We start from the raw sequence: 15,721 nt of genomic DNA, 5'->3' as shown, positions 1-15,721 counted from the left end.
GGAAGAATGTATGCGATGTGTTAATTATTGAAACTGTCCTACCAATTTGGTTTGAAACTGTCTCATTGCTATTTGTTTCTCAATAAAATTATGGGAAAAAAAAAAAAAAAGTCCATATCGGATACCATATAAAGAAAAAAAAAATCACATCTGTACCCAGAATAATGAAGCTTGAAACTATCAGAAATAGACAAAACTTTAAATGTGAACAAATGACATAAAGTAACAAAATTCAGGTCGAGATTATATTTTGCAACTGTATGGACAGCAGGAAGACAAGAGTACACTTCTTTTTGTTATTAGAATGGTGAAGCAGGGGAACTGTCTTGGTCACTTTCTCGTCACTGAGGCACAGTACCCAGCACCCACAGATTTATTTTGGTGTCTGCAGGCTCCAAGACAGAAATAGTATGATGGAAGGGCCTGCTAAGGAGGAATGCTGCTCATGTCACTGAGGCCAGGAGAGAGAAGGGGGTCGCCAGGGCGGGAGATTCACCCTCCAGGTTACCCCCCAGTGAGCCACCTCCCAGCAGCACTTGTGGCTCTGAACTCCTTTATGGCAGGCTTCCACGATCCAGTCACCTTCCAGAGCCCCACCTCTGAGTGTGTGAGACTTGGAAATCCTTTTCAGTCTAAACCATGCAGGGAAATACGTATGCAAAACGTGATGGGGACTGGATGGAGGGCTCACCTAAGGATAGTTAAAAGGCAGAGATTAATAATAGGACAAAAATATTCTCTTCATAGGAAGTAACAAAATCACAATTTAGAATTATGCAAGTAGGAGACATATGGATAGTGAACATATGAAAATAAGTATACTAACAATGCTTTTGCTCTGTGATTTACATCTGTTGCTAAAGTTAGCTCTTAAAAAATAAAAATATTTAAAAATTTTTTTAAAAATAAAGTTAGCTCTTGGTTAATTTAAAATAACAGTAACAGGGCAGGGGAGATGGCTCAGTGGAATAAGCGCTTCCCCGGCAAGTGCAAGGGCCTGAGTTCAATTCCTGGTTCTGCAAAAAAAAAAAAAAAATTCACTCATAAAATAACAATAACATGCCCCTTATATGTTAACATAGTGACATGCTTTCATGAAAAATATTTTCTAAAGTGACAACTTAGAGTGGCATTGTATTTTGCATACCTCTTTAATGTTTGGTTTAATACAATGGAGGCAAAGCTGTGGTATGTGTGTTACTCTGTTTTTAAGATAAAATTGTTAATGTATGAGGTTTTTCTAAACTAAAACTTCAATATTGAGGTTTAATTGTAGTGTTGGCACTTTGCCATAAGTAAGTAGTTTTGGAGTTGCTGTGTGGCACTAGGTTTCTAAAAGATTCACCATCACTGGTTTAATGAAAAGTACTTGGATTCTCTTACTTGCTACTCTGTTGGACTATGTTCTTTTGATTGAAGTATGTAAGGAGAATTTTAGAAACTTGTGGACCTTTCTAGAGGGTCTTGGGAATACTCAGTGGCCCTCAGACCACACTTCAAGAACTACTTTTTCCCCTGGTATGTTTCTTTGCTACTAGTCACACTATTTTGGCGTCTTTTGTGTTGCCAAAATAGATTTCCCTATTTCCCTAACTTTTTCTGTCTTCCCTTAAATTTAAGACTGATTTTTCTCCATTAATCTTTCTTTTTTTTTTTCCATTAATCTTTCATTGATGTTTTTCTTTTCAAAATGTTTGCAAGGATAGTTCTACATAATTTGTACTTAAGTCTTCAGAAGTTTCTTGTGCTTTGTCTTATCTTTTTTCAGCTACATTAGGAGCTTCTTGAAAGTAGAAAGACTTAAAAATTGGAGAAGCTAGTACTGGAAGTAGAGTTTGTACTTAGCATTTTATAAGGCCCTGAGTTAAAAACCCTGTTACCAAAATAAACAAAAACCTGTGAAGACAAAACAACTGTTTTGCTGTACCCACACATCATTAAGTGCAAATATTTGTACTTCAAAGTAGATAAAATAGATACTATTTGTTGATTGATAGGAAGTAATACTCTGTACAAAAACATACCACACATTTTCTGAAATGGTTTGTTGGGAAATTACATTATCTTACTCATCATCTACAACATACTAGTACTTTTGGTGTGGCAAGTACTGTTTTAGGAGATCTTGTTAACTACAGTCTTTTGTTTCAGGCCTCTTGGTTCTATAAACCTCTTACTAATTTGCATATTTTCTTGCAATTTCAGAAAAAAGCCAAAGGACAAGAGCTGTTTGATCAGATTATGTACCACCTGGACCTTATTGAAAGTGATTATTTTGGTCTGAGATTTATGGATTCTGCACAAGTAGCAGTGAGTAAACTTTATTTTATTTTTTTTTTTACATTTGTTTTATTTTTAATAGATTGCAAATTGAAAATAAGTTATTTACAAACATAAATGAATATAATAAAAATTGTCCAAAATAAAAATGAAGAATTTACAGATCAGTCAAAATAATTCACTGTGTCAAAACCAAGAAACTTAAATTCATATAATTAGAATTCTCAAAGTAGAAAGAGTAGGCAGTAAATATTTAAAGATTTAAAATTTCTGAATTTAGTTCAACTTAGAATAGTGCACTTCCAAGAAAAATGAACCTTTTGCACAAGAAATTTAAATAAAATCATACCAAGATACACAAAAATGAAATTGTCAGGCTGTAAAAGGCTCAAGTCAATAACTTCTGAGGATAACCAACTAATATTATAGACTGCTAGACAGTGTTAGATTGTTTAGTTGAAGTCAAACACCTATAGTATCTAGATGCCAATAGAATATTCACCTCTGACAGGACAAAAAAAAAGGATACAAAGGAAAGATCATTTTGTATTTATATATACAAAATAGTTAGGATGGATTTACAGCTACTTTCACTTAATTCAATGAGAAGAAAGAAGAGTACAAGGAGCAGTGTTTGGACAGAATGTCCTGTCTGCTCCTTGTACTATGGATAACCACTAAGAAGATAACAATGTAAAGTGTATTGACTATCAAAACTATCCTATTAATCAGCTGTGAAACTGTCTCATTCATATTTATTTTTCAATAAAAAAAAATTTAAAAAAACATAGTGAAAAAAAAAAAGGAAGGGAAGAGGGATTTAAAAGACAGTAGGAGAGGAGCAGAGAGACAGCTCAGCAGTCTAAGCACCTGCCCAGCAAGTGCAAGGACCCAGGTTTGATTGCCCGTACCACATGCCGTGCCAGTTCCAGAATGCCAGCACTCCATGCTGGCCCCAAAACCGAGCATGGCGGTGCACCTCTGTAATCCTAGAGTTGGAAAGGCTGAAACAGGAGGATCGCTATGATTCTGAACTGTATACTGAGACACTGTAACAAATAAATTTTTAAAATTAAATGTCAAAAAAATAAATTAAAAAAGAAGACAGCAGGGGAATGGGAAAAAGAATTAAGATGTAACATGTACAGGTGCAAATTCCTTATGATGAATGTGATCATTATGTACTAACAAGCTTAATTAATTTGAAAAATGTATGAAAATATGTCCTGGAACCACTTCCCAAATAAAACTCTGTAACTAAAAAAAAAAAAGAAATTGTCCAAAACTTATTGTAAAGAAAAAAAAAAATCATTAAAGCATATACATAAAAAATATTAGCTATGGAAGAACAAAATTAAATAGCACCTTATTCCACATTACAAAGAAAAAAAGGACCAAGTATATAAGAAACTAGACTAATTAAAGGACTGAAAGACAAGATCTTTCCTCTTTGATTTTTTTTTTTTTGGTAGGACAGTTTCAATAATTAACACATTGCATACATTCTTCCTAGTGCATAATTGCTGTACAAGATGCGGACATGAGAACCTATTTACAAACACTATTAGAACAAATCCCTCTATCCATTAAGAGAATGTAACTATATATCTATCCTAACCATTTTGAATATACAGATACAAAATGGACATTCATCTGTATCCCTTTTTTTTGTTTAGTTCCATTATTTGAATATTATAGGTGTGTAAACTCAGCAAAATATTCTAAAAGAGTCCAATAGTCCATAATAGTATTGGGTCTTCCACTTCACTGGCAATGTCCGAAATTGTTGAGCTGAGTCCCCTACAGCTCAAAGCATTGAGTAAACTTTAGAGGTTACTTATGGGACAGTAATAGAAAATTCCAGATGATATGCTAAGTTCTAGAAGGCTATGTTTTTGTTTTTTCCTTCCCTGTACTGGGTATTAAACTCAGGACCTTCACATTGAGCTACCATCCCCAGTCCATTTCATATTATTTATTTTTAGATAGGGTCTTACTAAGTTGCCCAGGTTGGCCTTCATCTTGGGATCCTCCTGCTTCAGCCTTTCCAGGGATTATCAGTGTGTACCACTGTGCTCAGCCAAGCCTACAAACTGTATTTTTTATTTTTTTGTTACTCAATATTTTTAATAAACTTATGCATATGTAAGTACACAGATACAAAAACACTAGAAGTTAAAAGGTAGAAATGAGAAAACCATAAGATTTTAAATCATAAGCTGTCATATAACAGCCCATGAAACATTTAAAGCAGTGGCAGATTTTAAACATTATCCAATGACTATTTCTAGTTTTTTGGTTTTTGTTTTTGAGACAAGTTCTCACACTATAGTCGAGCTGGCCTTGAACTCCCTGCAATCCTCCCTTTGGCCCAGACTGTATTCTTAATATATTTATTGTATCATGTGATTTTCAGCTATCTAAATCTTTGACCTTTTGCATGGAGCACACCTGTAATACCAGTTATTCAAAAGGCTGAGGCAGGAGATTGTTATTTAGGTTTTACTTTAAAATAAATGAAAAAAAAAAAAGGAAAAAAATTAAAATCAAATCATGCAATAGATGAAAAAATTGTTTATATTGGGATTTTTGACATTGTTGCCATCATCACCTCTGCTATTTAATTTTGTAATAGAAGTGCCAGTAAATTTAGTTATGAAAATGAAAGTCACAATGGTTTGAAATGAGAAGGGAAGTTATCACTGATGGCACATAGTTGGATTATAAGCTAGAATTAGATATCAGAGTAAATAACATGGTAAGTGTAAAATGTTAAAGAATTGAGTCTAGGGGCTGGTGAGATGGCTCAGTGGTCTAAAGCACCTATTTAGAACAAGCTTAGCAAAGCACAGAGACCACGGTTCAATGCCCCAGCTCCACATGCCAGCCAGCCCCACCCCCTGGTGGGTTGAGCTGGCCACACACACACACAAATAAAAAAAAAAAAAAAAAGAATTGAGTCTAAGAATAACTTGCCTACTTAATTGCTTAGACACCCTGGTCTTTTTGCTAACTGATAATGATTGTTTACAAGTTATGGCTAGTAATATTCTTTATTTATTTTTTTGGCGGAACTGGGGATTGAACTCAGGCCCCTGCGCTTGCCAGGGAAGCACTTATTCCACTGAGCCATCTCTCTGGCCCCTGGCTAGTAATATTCTGAAGTTTATCATCTTTGTGAATTTTTGGGGAAGGGGTACTCAGCATCTCAAACTTGCCAGGCAGGCACTGTGTTACTGAGCTATATCCAATATTGTGGATTTTTTAATTTTTTCCTAGAATATATTCTGTGGAGGTCTAGTGAGATAACTCAGTGGATTAAGCGCCTGCTTAGGCAAGCGCAGGGACCGGGTTCAGGCACCACATGCTTTGCCAGCCCCACCCCCTGGTGCGCTGAGCCAAGACTGGGCATGGTGGTGCACGCCTGTAATTTCAGTGCTGGGGAGGCTGAAACAGGATCACTAGGAGTCTGAGCTGTGTAGTGAGACTCTGTACCAAATAAATACATATTTTTTCTGTGAAATGAAGTTGTCGGCACTAAGAGATTTAAGCTTTTTCATTGTGTTGCCAAAATTAAAATATATTATCACTATATGAGAGTAATAGTATATTTGCTTTATCTACAGTGTTGTTTATTGTTATAAAGTGCTATGTTATGAATAACTTCTACAATTAAATAGAACCCAGGCCCTTGCGCTTGCCAGGGAAGCGCTTATTCCAATGAGCCATCTCCCCAGCCACTGAATATAGATAACTTACTATGTTTATGTTGGGTTTTTTAATTATTTATTTATTTTATTTATTTATGTGTGTGTGTGTGTGTGTGGCCAGCTCAGCCCACCAGGGGGCGGGCTGGCTGGCATGTGGTGCTGGGGGATTGAACCGTGGTCCATGTGCGTTGCTAAGCTTGTTCTAAGTAGGTGCTTTAGACCACTGAGCCATCTCACCAGCCCCAATGTTTATGTTGTTGTATAATTAATTTCAGGAAGAAGCTATACTTTCCTAACACAGCTCTCAGAAGACACTCTTGTAAAGAATGTTTTTGTTGTTGTTTTGGGTGGTAGTTAATTGACATCTAGAGATTAGATTTAAATTTAGGTATTTTGCTTCTTTTTTTGAGATAGGGTCTTGCTTATTTAGCTCAGACTGTGCTGAAACTTACTAAGTTAGTGAGAAAAACTTAGTTTTCCTGCCTAAGGAGCCACATTAGTATTTTGTTCCATGAGCATAATGTTACCTCCTGGCCTTTGTGCTTTGTGATAGCTTTGCAAGTAGTATATTGCTGATTGTTGACTGACACTAAAACCAAACAAGAATGGGTCTCGGGTAGCAGCTCTTTTTTGAGAAGGTCTCACTGTGCAATTAAAGCTGGCCTTAAACAAACTTTGTAACCCAGGCTGGCCTCGAACTCACAGTGATCTTCCTGTCTCAGCTTTGAGTGCTGGGGTTACAGGCATGCACCACCACATCTAGCTCAGCACAAAAATACTGGCTGAAGGCCACAAGAGGATTCTGCTCAAGAGTAGTAATGAAAGCCAGATAATGTGATGGTACATGCTTATAGTGCTAGTACTCTGTGAGGCTGAGGAAGAACGAGCACAAGGTTGAGTCAAGCTAAGCCAACCCTGGACATTTTAGCAATTTAAAATATCTCTGAAGGAAAAAGGGGGTTGGTTTTGCGGTGGGGATGCAGCTCAGTATGAAGGCCCTGGGTTCATTCATTTCAGGGGGGGAGGAGTGAATAAATATTATTTTCCCACAGTGTGGGAAATAAATCAGGACCATATAAGTTAAGGTTATAGCAAACTTTTACCAAATTCTAGAAATGTGCTTAGCTCTTTTAGAGTAAAACATGTTTTGAAGTTGTCAGTTCAAAAAGCGAGACCATGGGGGCCAGGGAGATGGCTCAGTAGAGGGCCTGACTTCAATCCCCGGTTCCGCAAAAAAAAAAAAAGCAAGATCATATTGTACAAAGTTTATAGTACATGAAGATAATAAAATAGAAAACATAAAAATGGTTACCAAAACCTAGAGAAATACCATGCAGTTTTGGTAGTAAACTCCTTTTAAAGTCTACCTGTAGAGTAGATCATATGTTTCCCCCCAGAAAGGGCATGCATCAGCAATCCCTGGTCTTCGTTGGGAGCGTGATCTATCCCCACCGCTTACCCCACTGAGGTGCATCCCCTGTCCTTTTTTACTTTTTGATTTTAAGACAGGTCTTACTAAGTTGCTAAATTCCACGGAATGGGCTTTAATTTGGGATCCTTTTGGCCTCGGTGTCCCAGAGTCCTAACGTCGTATCTGTGCCACTACTGTGCCCACTTTAAAGTGTGACTGTTTACATCCTAAGAGAAACACATTGATAACTTACAGGAAGAGGCAGACTGTGTTGTCTTTTGAAATATCAAGTAGTATACTTTTAACTCCAAGAAAGTAATGCCTTGGGAAGAATTTATAATGTAATCTAGACCAAAATGAAGTATTTAAAATTAGATTACCATGATAAAAAGTGTATTGGTCCTCTGAATTTTAACAAAGATTTATACTATTTTCTAAAATTGTGCAAATTTTAAAATAATTCATTTCAGGACATAAGCCTGTATTCACAGAGGAAATATTTTTTTGCTGAAGTAATTGTTTTGAAAGATAGTTAACATTTCTCTGCTGTAAACTCTGCCCTTTGAGCAGGAGTCAGTGGTGCATTTCTTTTGTAAACCATGTAGGTATTTAAAAAAGAAGGAATCATTGAAAAACTGTTTACAGACTATTTGACTGGAGGACCTGGTATGAGGGTGTGTGTTGATGTTTTGGACACTTCCTGGGTGATTTTTTGTTTGTTTCATGTAGTTATGTCAGTTGTATTTATGGTTATGTACTATTCATATTTTAGAGAGACAAATAATTGCTGTTCCAAACCCACTTCAGTACAATGGAATAAGTATGGCTTTTCTCAGACTTTGATATCAACTAAATTTTAAAAATGGGCAATTAGGAGTTCGTTTCCTTTTAGAAGTATGGTGCAAACCTAACTAGTTTTATATTAAGCACTATAGTGTGTGCAGTATATGCACTGTCCTTCATCTTCTCATGTGATTTAAACTCAACCTCTTAAAGGCACTGATTTTAGGAAAATACTATCAGTGCCTGTCTCTGCATTTTCCAGTCTCAGGTCTTGGAATGTGGAGGAGATGAAAGAAAACAGACTTGAGAATATGCAAACATGAACTCAGACCTTCCCCAGAAGAATACCACCCAGAATTCCCCAGCTCCTGAATCTCACTTTAAAATGTGTTTGTTGCTTTATCTGAGTTTTGAGTGTCTTTAGAGTACAGATACTAGAAGCTGCTACATATAGTTAGAAAAGAGACTAAACTGTTTGCCTGAAGGACAACTTCTGGGCCTTTTTCTCACTGGAATGATTTTCTGTTTAGTGTACTTCTTGGGACAGTATGGTGTGAATTATATTGTAATATTAATGAATTCATGAGACTAGTGCTAAATAGTGTTAACCAGTTAAATAATTAAAGAGATTTTAGGGCTGGGAGATAGCTCAGTGGAATAAGTACCTGCCTGGCAAGTGTAGGGTCCTGAGTTTAACCGCTGGTACCGCAAAAAAAATTTAATAAGCGGTCTTATATTCATTATTCCATTTTATATTCCACAGAATTTAATCTGTTTAATCTACCATTAATGTTCTTTACTTTTTACTCACCACCCATATGTTAAATTTTTTATTCCATTTGCAGTTATCAAGTTAGCAAGACATCTGTAGTATCTTGTGGGAAGTACATGTGGTATATTGATTTTAGGGGAGGTGGTTGACTATATGCTTTTTACTATTACTATAATATTATGCCATATAAACTTATTACCTATATAAAAGATTAAAATAAAGGAGCAGTTATTTGTGTTAAGTAATAAATGTTCATTGTAGATTAAGTAGAAAATACAGGAGTCTTCTCCCTTTTTTTAGCAGAACCGGGGATTGAACTCAGGCCCTTGCGCTTGCCAGGGAAGCGCTTATTCCACTGAAGTAGAAAATACAGGAAGGCGCAAGGAAAAAAAAATATCACCAGCATTCTCAATCACCTAAAGATACCATTTTTGTTACTGTTTTGTTATGAATTATCTGTGTATGAAAGAAAATGCGTTATGCAAACTTGTGCCTTTTGACAAAATTATACTTTATAGCTTGCCTTTTAAAAAACAGTACATTGTAAGTGTTTCACACCCTTAAGTATAAGTTTTTATTTTTAGTTGCTGTATTCTCTCATATTTAAATATTTTAATCAGCTCATTGTTATTAACTATATAAATTATCTTAACTTTCTGTAATTCCTTCTAGTTAAATCTGTACATATAGTTGTTTTTGAGGCATTATCTTTTGTCTAACCAGATTGAGTCCTGGAGGAGTAGTGTTTATGTATACTGATTATAGTATATTAGTCTCCTTAATCATGATTATATGAAACAGAATTCATGTGATCACCCAGAGGCTTATTTTTTTTATTGTATCGTAAGAGATGAAACCTGAAGCTAGGGCAACTCTGAGGTCCATGGCCTTTGGGGAGAGAAGATTCTAGACCATGAAAGCTAGCTTTATCTCACTCCCTGTATGTGATTGTCGTTAGGCTGTAGTAGACTTTGGGGGCAGGGAATAAGTTAGGAAGTTTTGGCTTTTTAGGAAAGGGATGGATTAGCTATTTGCTGTTCTTCTGTACTCACAGACTGAATTGTGATCTACCTGCTGGTATGCCTTATGTGTCCTGTTAACATGGAGACTGTTCAAGTATTTGCTAGGTTGAGGTATGCTTACACGTGGATGTCCAGCTGAATCTTTGAGAAGATAAAGATGGCTAAATATTAGTATGCACAATTTGGAATCCAGAGAAAATGTTGCATGGTATTTAATTGCTCTTTGAAATGTTTACTGAGCATCTTATTTCGCGGTGGAAAGTGACTCTCCTGGCATGCTGGTAGTTCTGAGAGTTTCATTTTGGATGCTGGGAGAGAATGGAGAGGAGAGGCTAGGCAAATAATTGGCAGGAAAGCAAACTGTTAAAACCGTATTAACAATGTAGCCTTGTTTACTGTTTGCCTGTCTGGATTTCTGAAACTGGATTCCTTTGCTCTGTGAACTCGTTAGCACGAGTGCACTCCTTTCCCTAGAGTCCTTGGAATTGAAAACATTCTGAAGATAATTCAGTCATGTATATCTCTGTTGGATGAGTGCTGGCACTGTTAGGACTTGGTGGTGTAAAAGGATTAATAATGAAAAGTGGTCTGGGAATGTAAGTGAAAGTTATTTGGAATTGGTTTTTAGGTCTGTTTTTGTCATGGGCATTTCATAATGAAGTTGTATAAATCAAAAGGTTGTCATTATGGAAACCAGAAATCTGTTGATTATGTAGTAATCAGCAAAGGAATAAGAGTGCCTCATTTAATAAAGAAGGCCTTAGTTATGAGGAAAAATCTAACTTTACTCTGTTCTTTCAGAGAGTACTAATTCTGAATAGTATCTGCTTCTTCAAATATAGGTGATATTGTTACATTACTTCACCCAATTCTCACGGTTGTAATCTGTCCATAAATTTCACATTTCTGATACAAGAATGAAATCAGGTACTGGAATAGGAGAAAAACTTCCTATTTATTTCTTACATTTTGCTTGCATATATATACAGCACTGGCAGTGAAAACCTGGTCCTCAGGCATGTTAGTCATTCTACCACTGAGCCACATCTCTAGCACTTTCTAAATTTTAACAGTTTTGAGAATCCTTCATTTGAGAGCAGTGAGAAAAATGAAGGGCAAAATTTAGACTATTCACCTGGTACTAGAGGGACAGGAAAAATGTTTCTAAGAAGTCACATAACAGATTTTAGTGTTCTTTTATGTATGTTGTCACATGAGTGTTGGAGTGATCTCCACCTTCCCTCTCATAGACATTCACTCACTCCCTTTGACTTTTCCCTTGTGAAATACTTCATTGTGGTTATCAACAAAAGCATGATGAAAAAACCTTTCAGCAATTAAAATTTTAAAGTTGTTTTATCTACTTACCTGTTGAACTTTTTTGTGTCTGTTTTCAGCATTGGTTGGATGGCACAAAAAGCATCAAAAAGCAAGTAAAAAGTAAGTGTTATCAAAGTTATTTGTAGAGAAAATGGAAATCAAATGAATTAGAAACTGGCTCTTGAGAATAAGGACATTTTAAAACTCATTTTTAGATGAATTATTTTAGCATCTCTGCTTTCTAAAAATCATTTCATTCTAATGTGCTGGTTCATGTTATATAAATTTGATACTAACATAGATTCAAGTGCCTTATAATTTAAAGTTTATAGGAAAAAGCCTTACAACTTGCAGATGAATGCACTTTTCCCAAAATGGCTTTTTATTTAGTAATTATTTGTGTTGGAATTTTTTTCTTTGGCTTTTATTTGGCATTTATCTAGCTCTAGAAAATAATTTTCAGACTTTAAAGCTATAACAGTACTTAACAGCACCAACTGTTAGTATTATTGTTAACAGCCATCAGAAAAGAACACTACTGTCCAGCCCCTAATTCACTTTGCCCTGTAGTGTCAAATGTCAGGGCGCCTCAGCTGTATCTTTACAGTGAGCTGGGACAGGACTGCTGAGAGCAGAGGGACTAGTCAGTTAGCTGAGGTGAGTGTGAGAGTGCGTGCAGGGATTGCTCTTGACCACCTATAATCCAAGCCTTCCTGGGTGCGCCTAAGAAAATGCAGCTCAGCTGGTTTTCAGGGATGGTAAGTTGTACAGTCGAGACTTGCATTTGATGCATTCTACCCTGAACTGTTAGAGCTGTCTGTCCTTGAGGCGACAGACATTTATGGTGATGCCGTATAATGGTTGGTATGTGTTCTTAAATCTACTGATATTTTATGTAACATTTAAGTTGTGATCTAACCTGAAGTAATGCCATAGTAACCTGTTATCTTCTATCCCACTTCTACAGATTTTTAACAGATTTACTGTCTGAAAAGTATTATTAGTTAAGTAGAAACTAAACTTTTATTTTTCATGACAGTTGGTTCACCTTATTGCCTACATCTTCGAGTTAAATTTTATTCTTCAGAGCCAAACAATCTTCGGGAAGAGCTAACCCGGTAAGACTGCTATCTAGAGTTGTATAGGGTTATTTTGGTCTTGCTGGGAATTAATTTTAGGATTGTTTTTGTTTTGTAGACAATAGTGAAATAAGTTCCTTGCCCCTGATAGTGAGACCTCTGTGAATTTTGTTCGGGAATAGTGATTATGTTGTATTTTTTGCTCTAGAGTTTGACCCCAGGGCGTTTACACTGAGCTCCATCTCCATCCTTTTTTTTTTTTCTTTTTTTTTTTGCGGAACCAGGGATTGAACTCAGGCCCTTGCACTAGCCAGGGAAGCACTTATTCCACTGAGCTGTCTCCCCGGCCCCTTTCTTTTGTAGTTTGTTTGTTTTATGGGGTTTTTTTGTTTGTTTGTTTTAATTATAAAACTGCTTTTAATACTTTGGGGTTTGCCCCACAGGAATAAAAAGCACTGAGGTAAAGTAACCTCCTCACCCCCAGGAGTGGCCCAGGGAGGGAGAGGCTACCTGGGGGGAAGGAAGCATAATGGGGGCCAGCTGCAGACTCAGGGCAAAGGGAATGCCCTCAGTGCTGGGACCTGTGAGCACTACGTGAGGAAACGCAAGCATGGTGGGACTGGCTCCAGGCACACAGGCGAAGGGCGAGAGGGTTGGACAAGAAGCCATGAAGCTGCTTGGGTTTCTCCTTCCCCCTCTCCCCTTTCTGCTTCCGCTGCATAATCTAGTCCCTCAGCTTGCAGGCAGCAGAAAGCCTGTCGTCTCTGTGCTTCCCCTTAACTGAGTCACTCTGCCTTTTCATATTCTTGTGGTGGGCGAGCTCTGGTTACGGTGGGTCATGGCGACCATAGCACCTTTGACCTGCCTCCATTGTGTCCCCTCCTTCTCCCCAGCCCATCTCCCCAGCCATCTCCCCAGCCCCAGCCCATAGATTTTTGAGGAGGATTATTGTTTTTCATGCAGTATCATGTTTATGGATATGCAGTAATCTCTTTGGCCTCTGAGTGTTCATTCAAGTTAATTCCTGACTCGACTCATTAAAATGCCCCCAGTGAATGAAAATGTTACGTCCTTCTTTGGTTTCAGTAGGTTTTGTTTTGGTTTGGGGGTGGGGGCTTTGTCTCACTATGCAGTTCAGGCTGGCTTTAAAGCTCACTCTGTAACCCAGGCTGATCTCAAACTGGCAACAGCCCTCCTGCCTCTGCCTCCTGATGGCTGGGATTACAGCATGTGCTACCACGCCCAGCCAGTTTCAGTGCTGTGGCATAACTTCAGGTTGTATACACTTTATTTTATTCTGTCAGTGTCAATGAATAAATGATATTTTTCAAAGTCGATTATTAAATATTTTCATAGTGGAATAATAAGTGATGTTTATTCATTGACTCTGTATTACATGTGCATGGCTCCATGCACACATAGTCTTCATTAAATGGGAAAGTTGAGTCAGAAAATTCCCTTATAAGGTTCCCTCTTGGACACTTTTGACAGTGAGCTTATAGCTCTTGTCCAAGAATCTATCCATGCAGTGTCTCCTAGCATATAAATAGGATGTTTTCATCTGAGTAAAGTTAGATTACAAAGCCTGTTCTCAATAATATGCTTTAAGCACTTTCTTTTAAGTATGCTGTAATGCACAGTGTGTCCAGCTCGTCTTTGCTGTTATCTTGTGGTCATACTTTCATCCTCCAGAGGCTTATTGTCTCCTTTTCCATATATTTTCCTTTGTGTACTTTATTGTGGATAAAATTACATAGTTAAAAAAAAAAAGTCCTCAAATTATAAGACTAAGATTTTTTTTCATAGTGGATTATTCATGTGTTCCTTTTATTTTTCCTAGGTATTTATTTGTTCTTCAGTTAAAACAAGATATTCTCAGTGGAAAGTAAGTGTTAGTTGTTGAACAAATAATTGCATATTTTCTAGAGTGGTTGAAACATGATTGTGAAAATAAGCTCATAATTATAAAAGTGAAATGGCCAACAAAGTATGTATTATTTTATGTATCTTAAAATGAAGGTTATGAAATTGACTTAATAATTTTGTGTTTTGGTCTTAGATTAGAATGTCCCTTTGATACAGCAGTGCAGTTGGCAGCTTATAATCTACAAGGTAAGCAGTTCTTGTGCTGTTAAACCTAAAGCATAATTGTTTTTTGTATGTATGTATGTATGTTTTAAAGAATTTGAAGAGTCAAATCATTTGCAAGAAAAGAAACACTTGTTTTGTATATATGTCAGTGTCCAACCCTTACGTATCTTAGAACTTTGTATTCTTTTTATTCCCTTTCTTACCTTTGCCTCCTTTTCATCTCCAATGTTTTCAAGCAAAGCTTGGAACTTACTGGATAATTCAGTACATGTTATGATTGGCCCTCAGCTAATATTTTCCTTTAGAAAACGCAGTGGTATATGAGTAACTTACTGCTGAAGCCATATGATATTATTTCTTTATTCTTATTCAAATGAATCCATGAATTATGTATATACTATATATTTAAAAGTTCCTGATTATCATTTTAAAGCTTACTGTACTAAATGAGATTAATGGAAAACTTACCTGTGGCCGGAGAGATAGCTCAGCAACATAAGCACCTGCCTGGCAAGCCTAAGGTCCTGAGCTCAATCCCCAATGCCACTAAAAATAAGAAAAGAGTGTCTATGAATGTGTGTGGTGACTTAAGAAAAGCTTACTTTTTTTGTACCCTGTGACATTGATTAAATACTATTACATTTAAGAATTTTCTTCTGAAAATAGACATTATACAGAAAACTGTAATTTTTGTCCTTGTTCACAAAATGAAAGTAAGGTTTTCCCAGGAGTATCTGCATCTTTACTGAAATAGTAGTGGCAAACATGTGTCATGCATGTTGAATTGTTTTGTTTTTGTCTTTTTGAGACAGGGTTTCCCTACACAGTTCAGGCTGACTTTGAACTTGATTTATACCCAGGCTGGCCTCAAACTTTCAGCAATCCTCCTTCCTGAGCCTCTCAAGTGCTGGGATTACAGGTGTGTGCCACCACACCTGGCAAATCGTATTTTTCTTTAGAAACAAAAGATGTCAATGTCTAAGATGGGTTTTTTTCTAAACTAAAACCACAGTATTGAGGCTTACAGTGTTGACGCTTGGCAATAAGTTAGTGTGTTTTGGGTTGCAGCTTGCCACTTGGTCTTAAAAGAATTCACATTTACTGTACTAGAAAAGGAAATGCTTAATAAAGATCAAGACTTTAATTTTCTGGAGCTGGTGAGATGGCTCAGTGGTCTAAAGCACCTACTTAGAACAAGCTTAGCAAAGCACAGGGACCGCGGTTCAATCCCCCAGCACCACATGCCAGCCAGC

The 15,721-nt window shown here is 36.8% G+C and overlaps 1 protein-coding gene across 3 annotated transcripts in view; it reads left to right on the top strand.

Annotated features, from left to right (window-relative positions):
• The window catches only part of Epb41l5 (erythrocyte membrane protein band 4.1 like 5), a 184,079-nt gene that overhangs the window by 46,499 nt on the left and 121,859 nt on the right, over positions 1–15,721 (top strand). For all 3 annotated transcript variants that reach the window (XM_023709699.1, XM_004626349.2, XM_004626350.2), the window contains exons 3-7: positions 2,206–2,310; positions 11,376–11,418; positions 12,338–12,416; positions 14,218–14,262; positions 14,437–14,489. In XM_023709699.1, coding sequence (XP_023565467.1) covers positions 2,206–2,310; positions 11,376–11,418; positions 12,338–12,416; positions 14,218–14,262; positions 14,437–14,489 — 325 coding nt within the window. The remainder of the gene's footprint in view (positions 1–2,205; positions 2,311–11,375; positions 11,419–12,337; positions 12,417–14,217; positions 14,263–14,436; positions 14,490–15,721) is intronic.

This window comes from Octodon degus, unplaced genomic scaffold (genome assembly GCF_000260255.1).
Source record: "Octodon degus isolate 3935 unplaced genomic scaffold, OctDeg1.0 scaffold00014, whole genome shotgun sequence".
Lineage (NCBI taxonomy): Eukaryota > Metazoa > Chordata > Mammalia > Rodentia > Octodontidae > Octodon > Octodon degus.
Note: the sequence above shows the minus strand (reverse complement) of the source record. Positions and strands in the feature narration are given on the sequence as shown.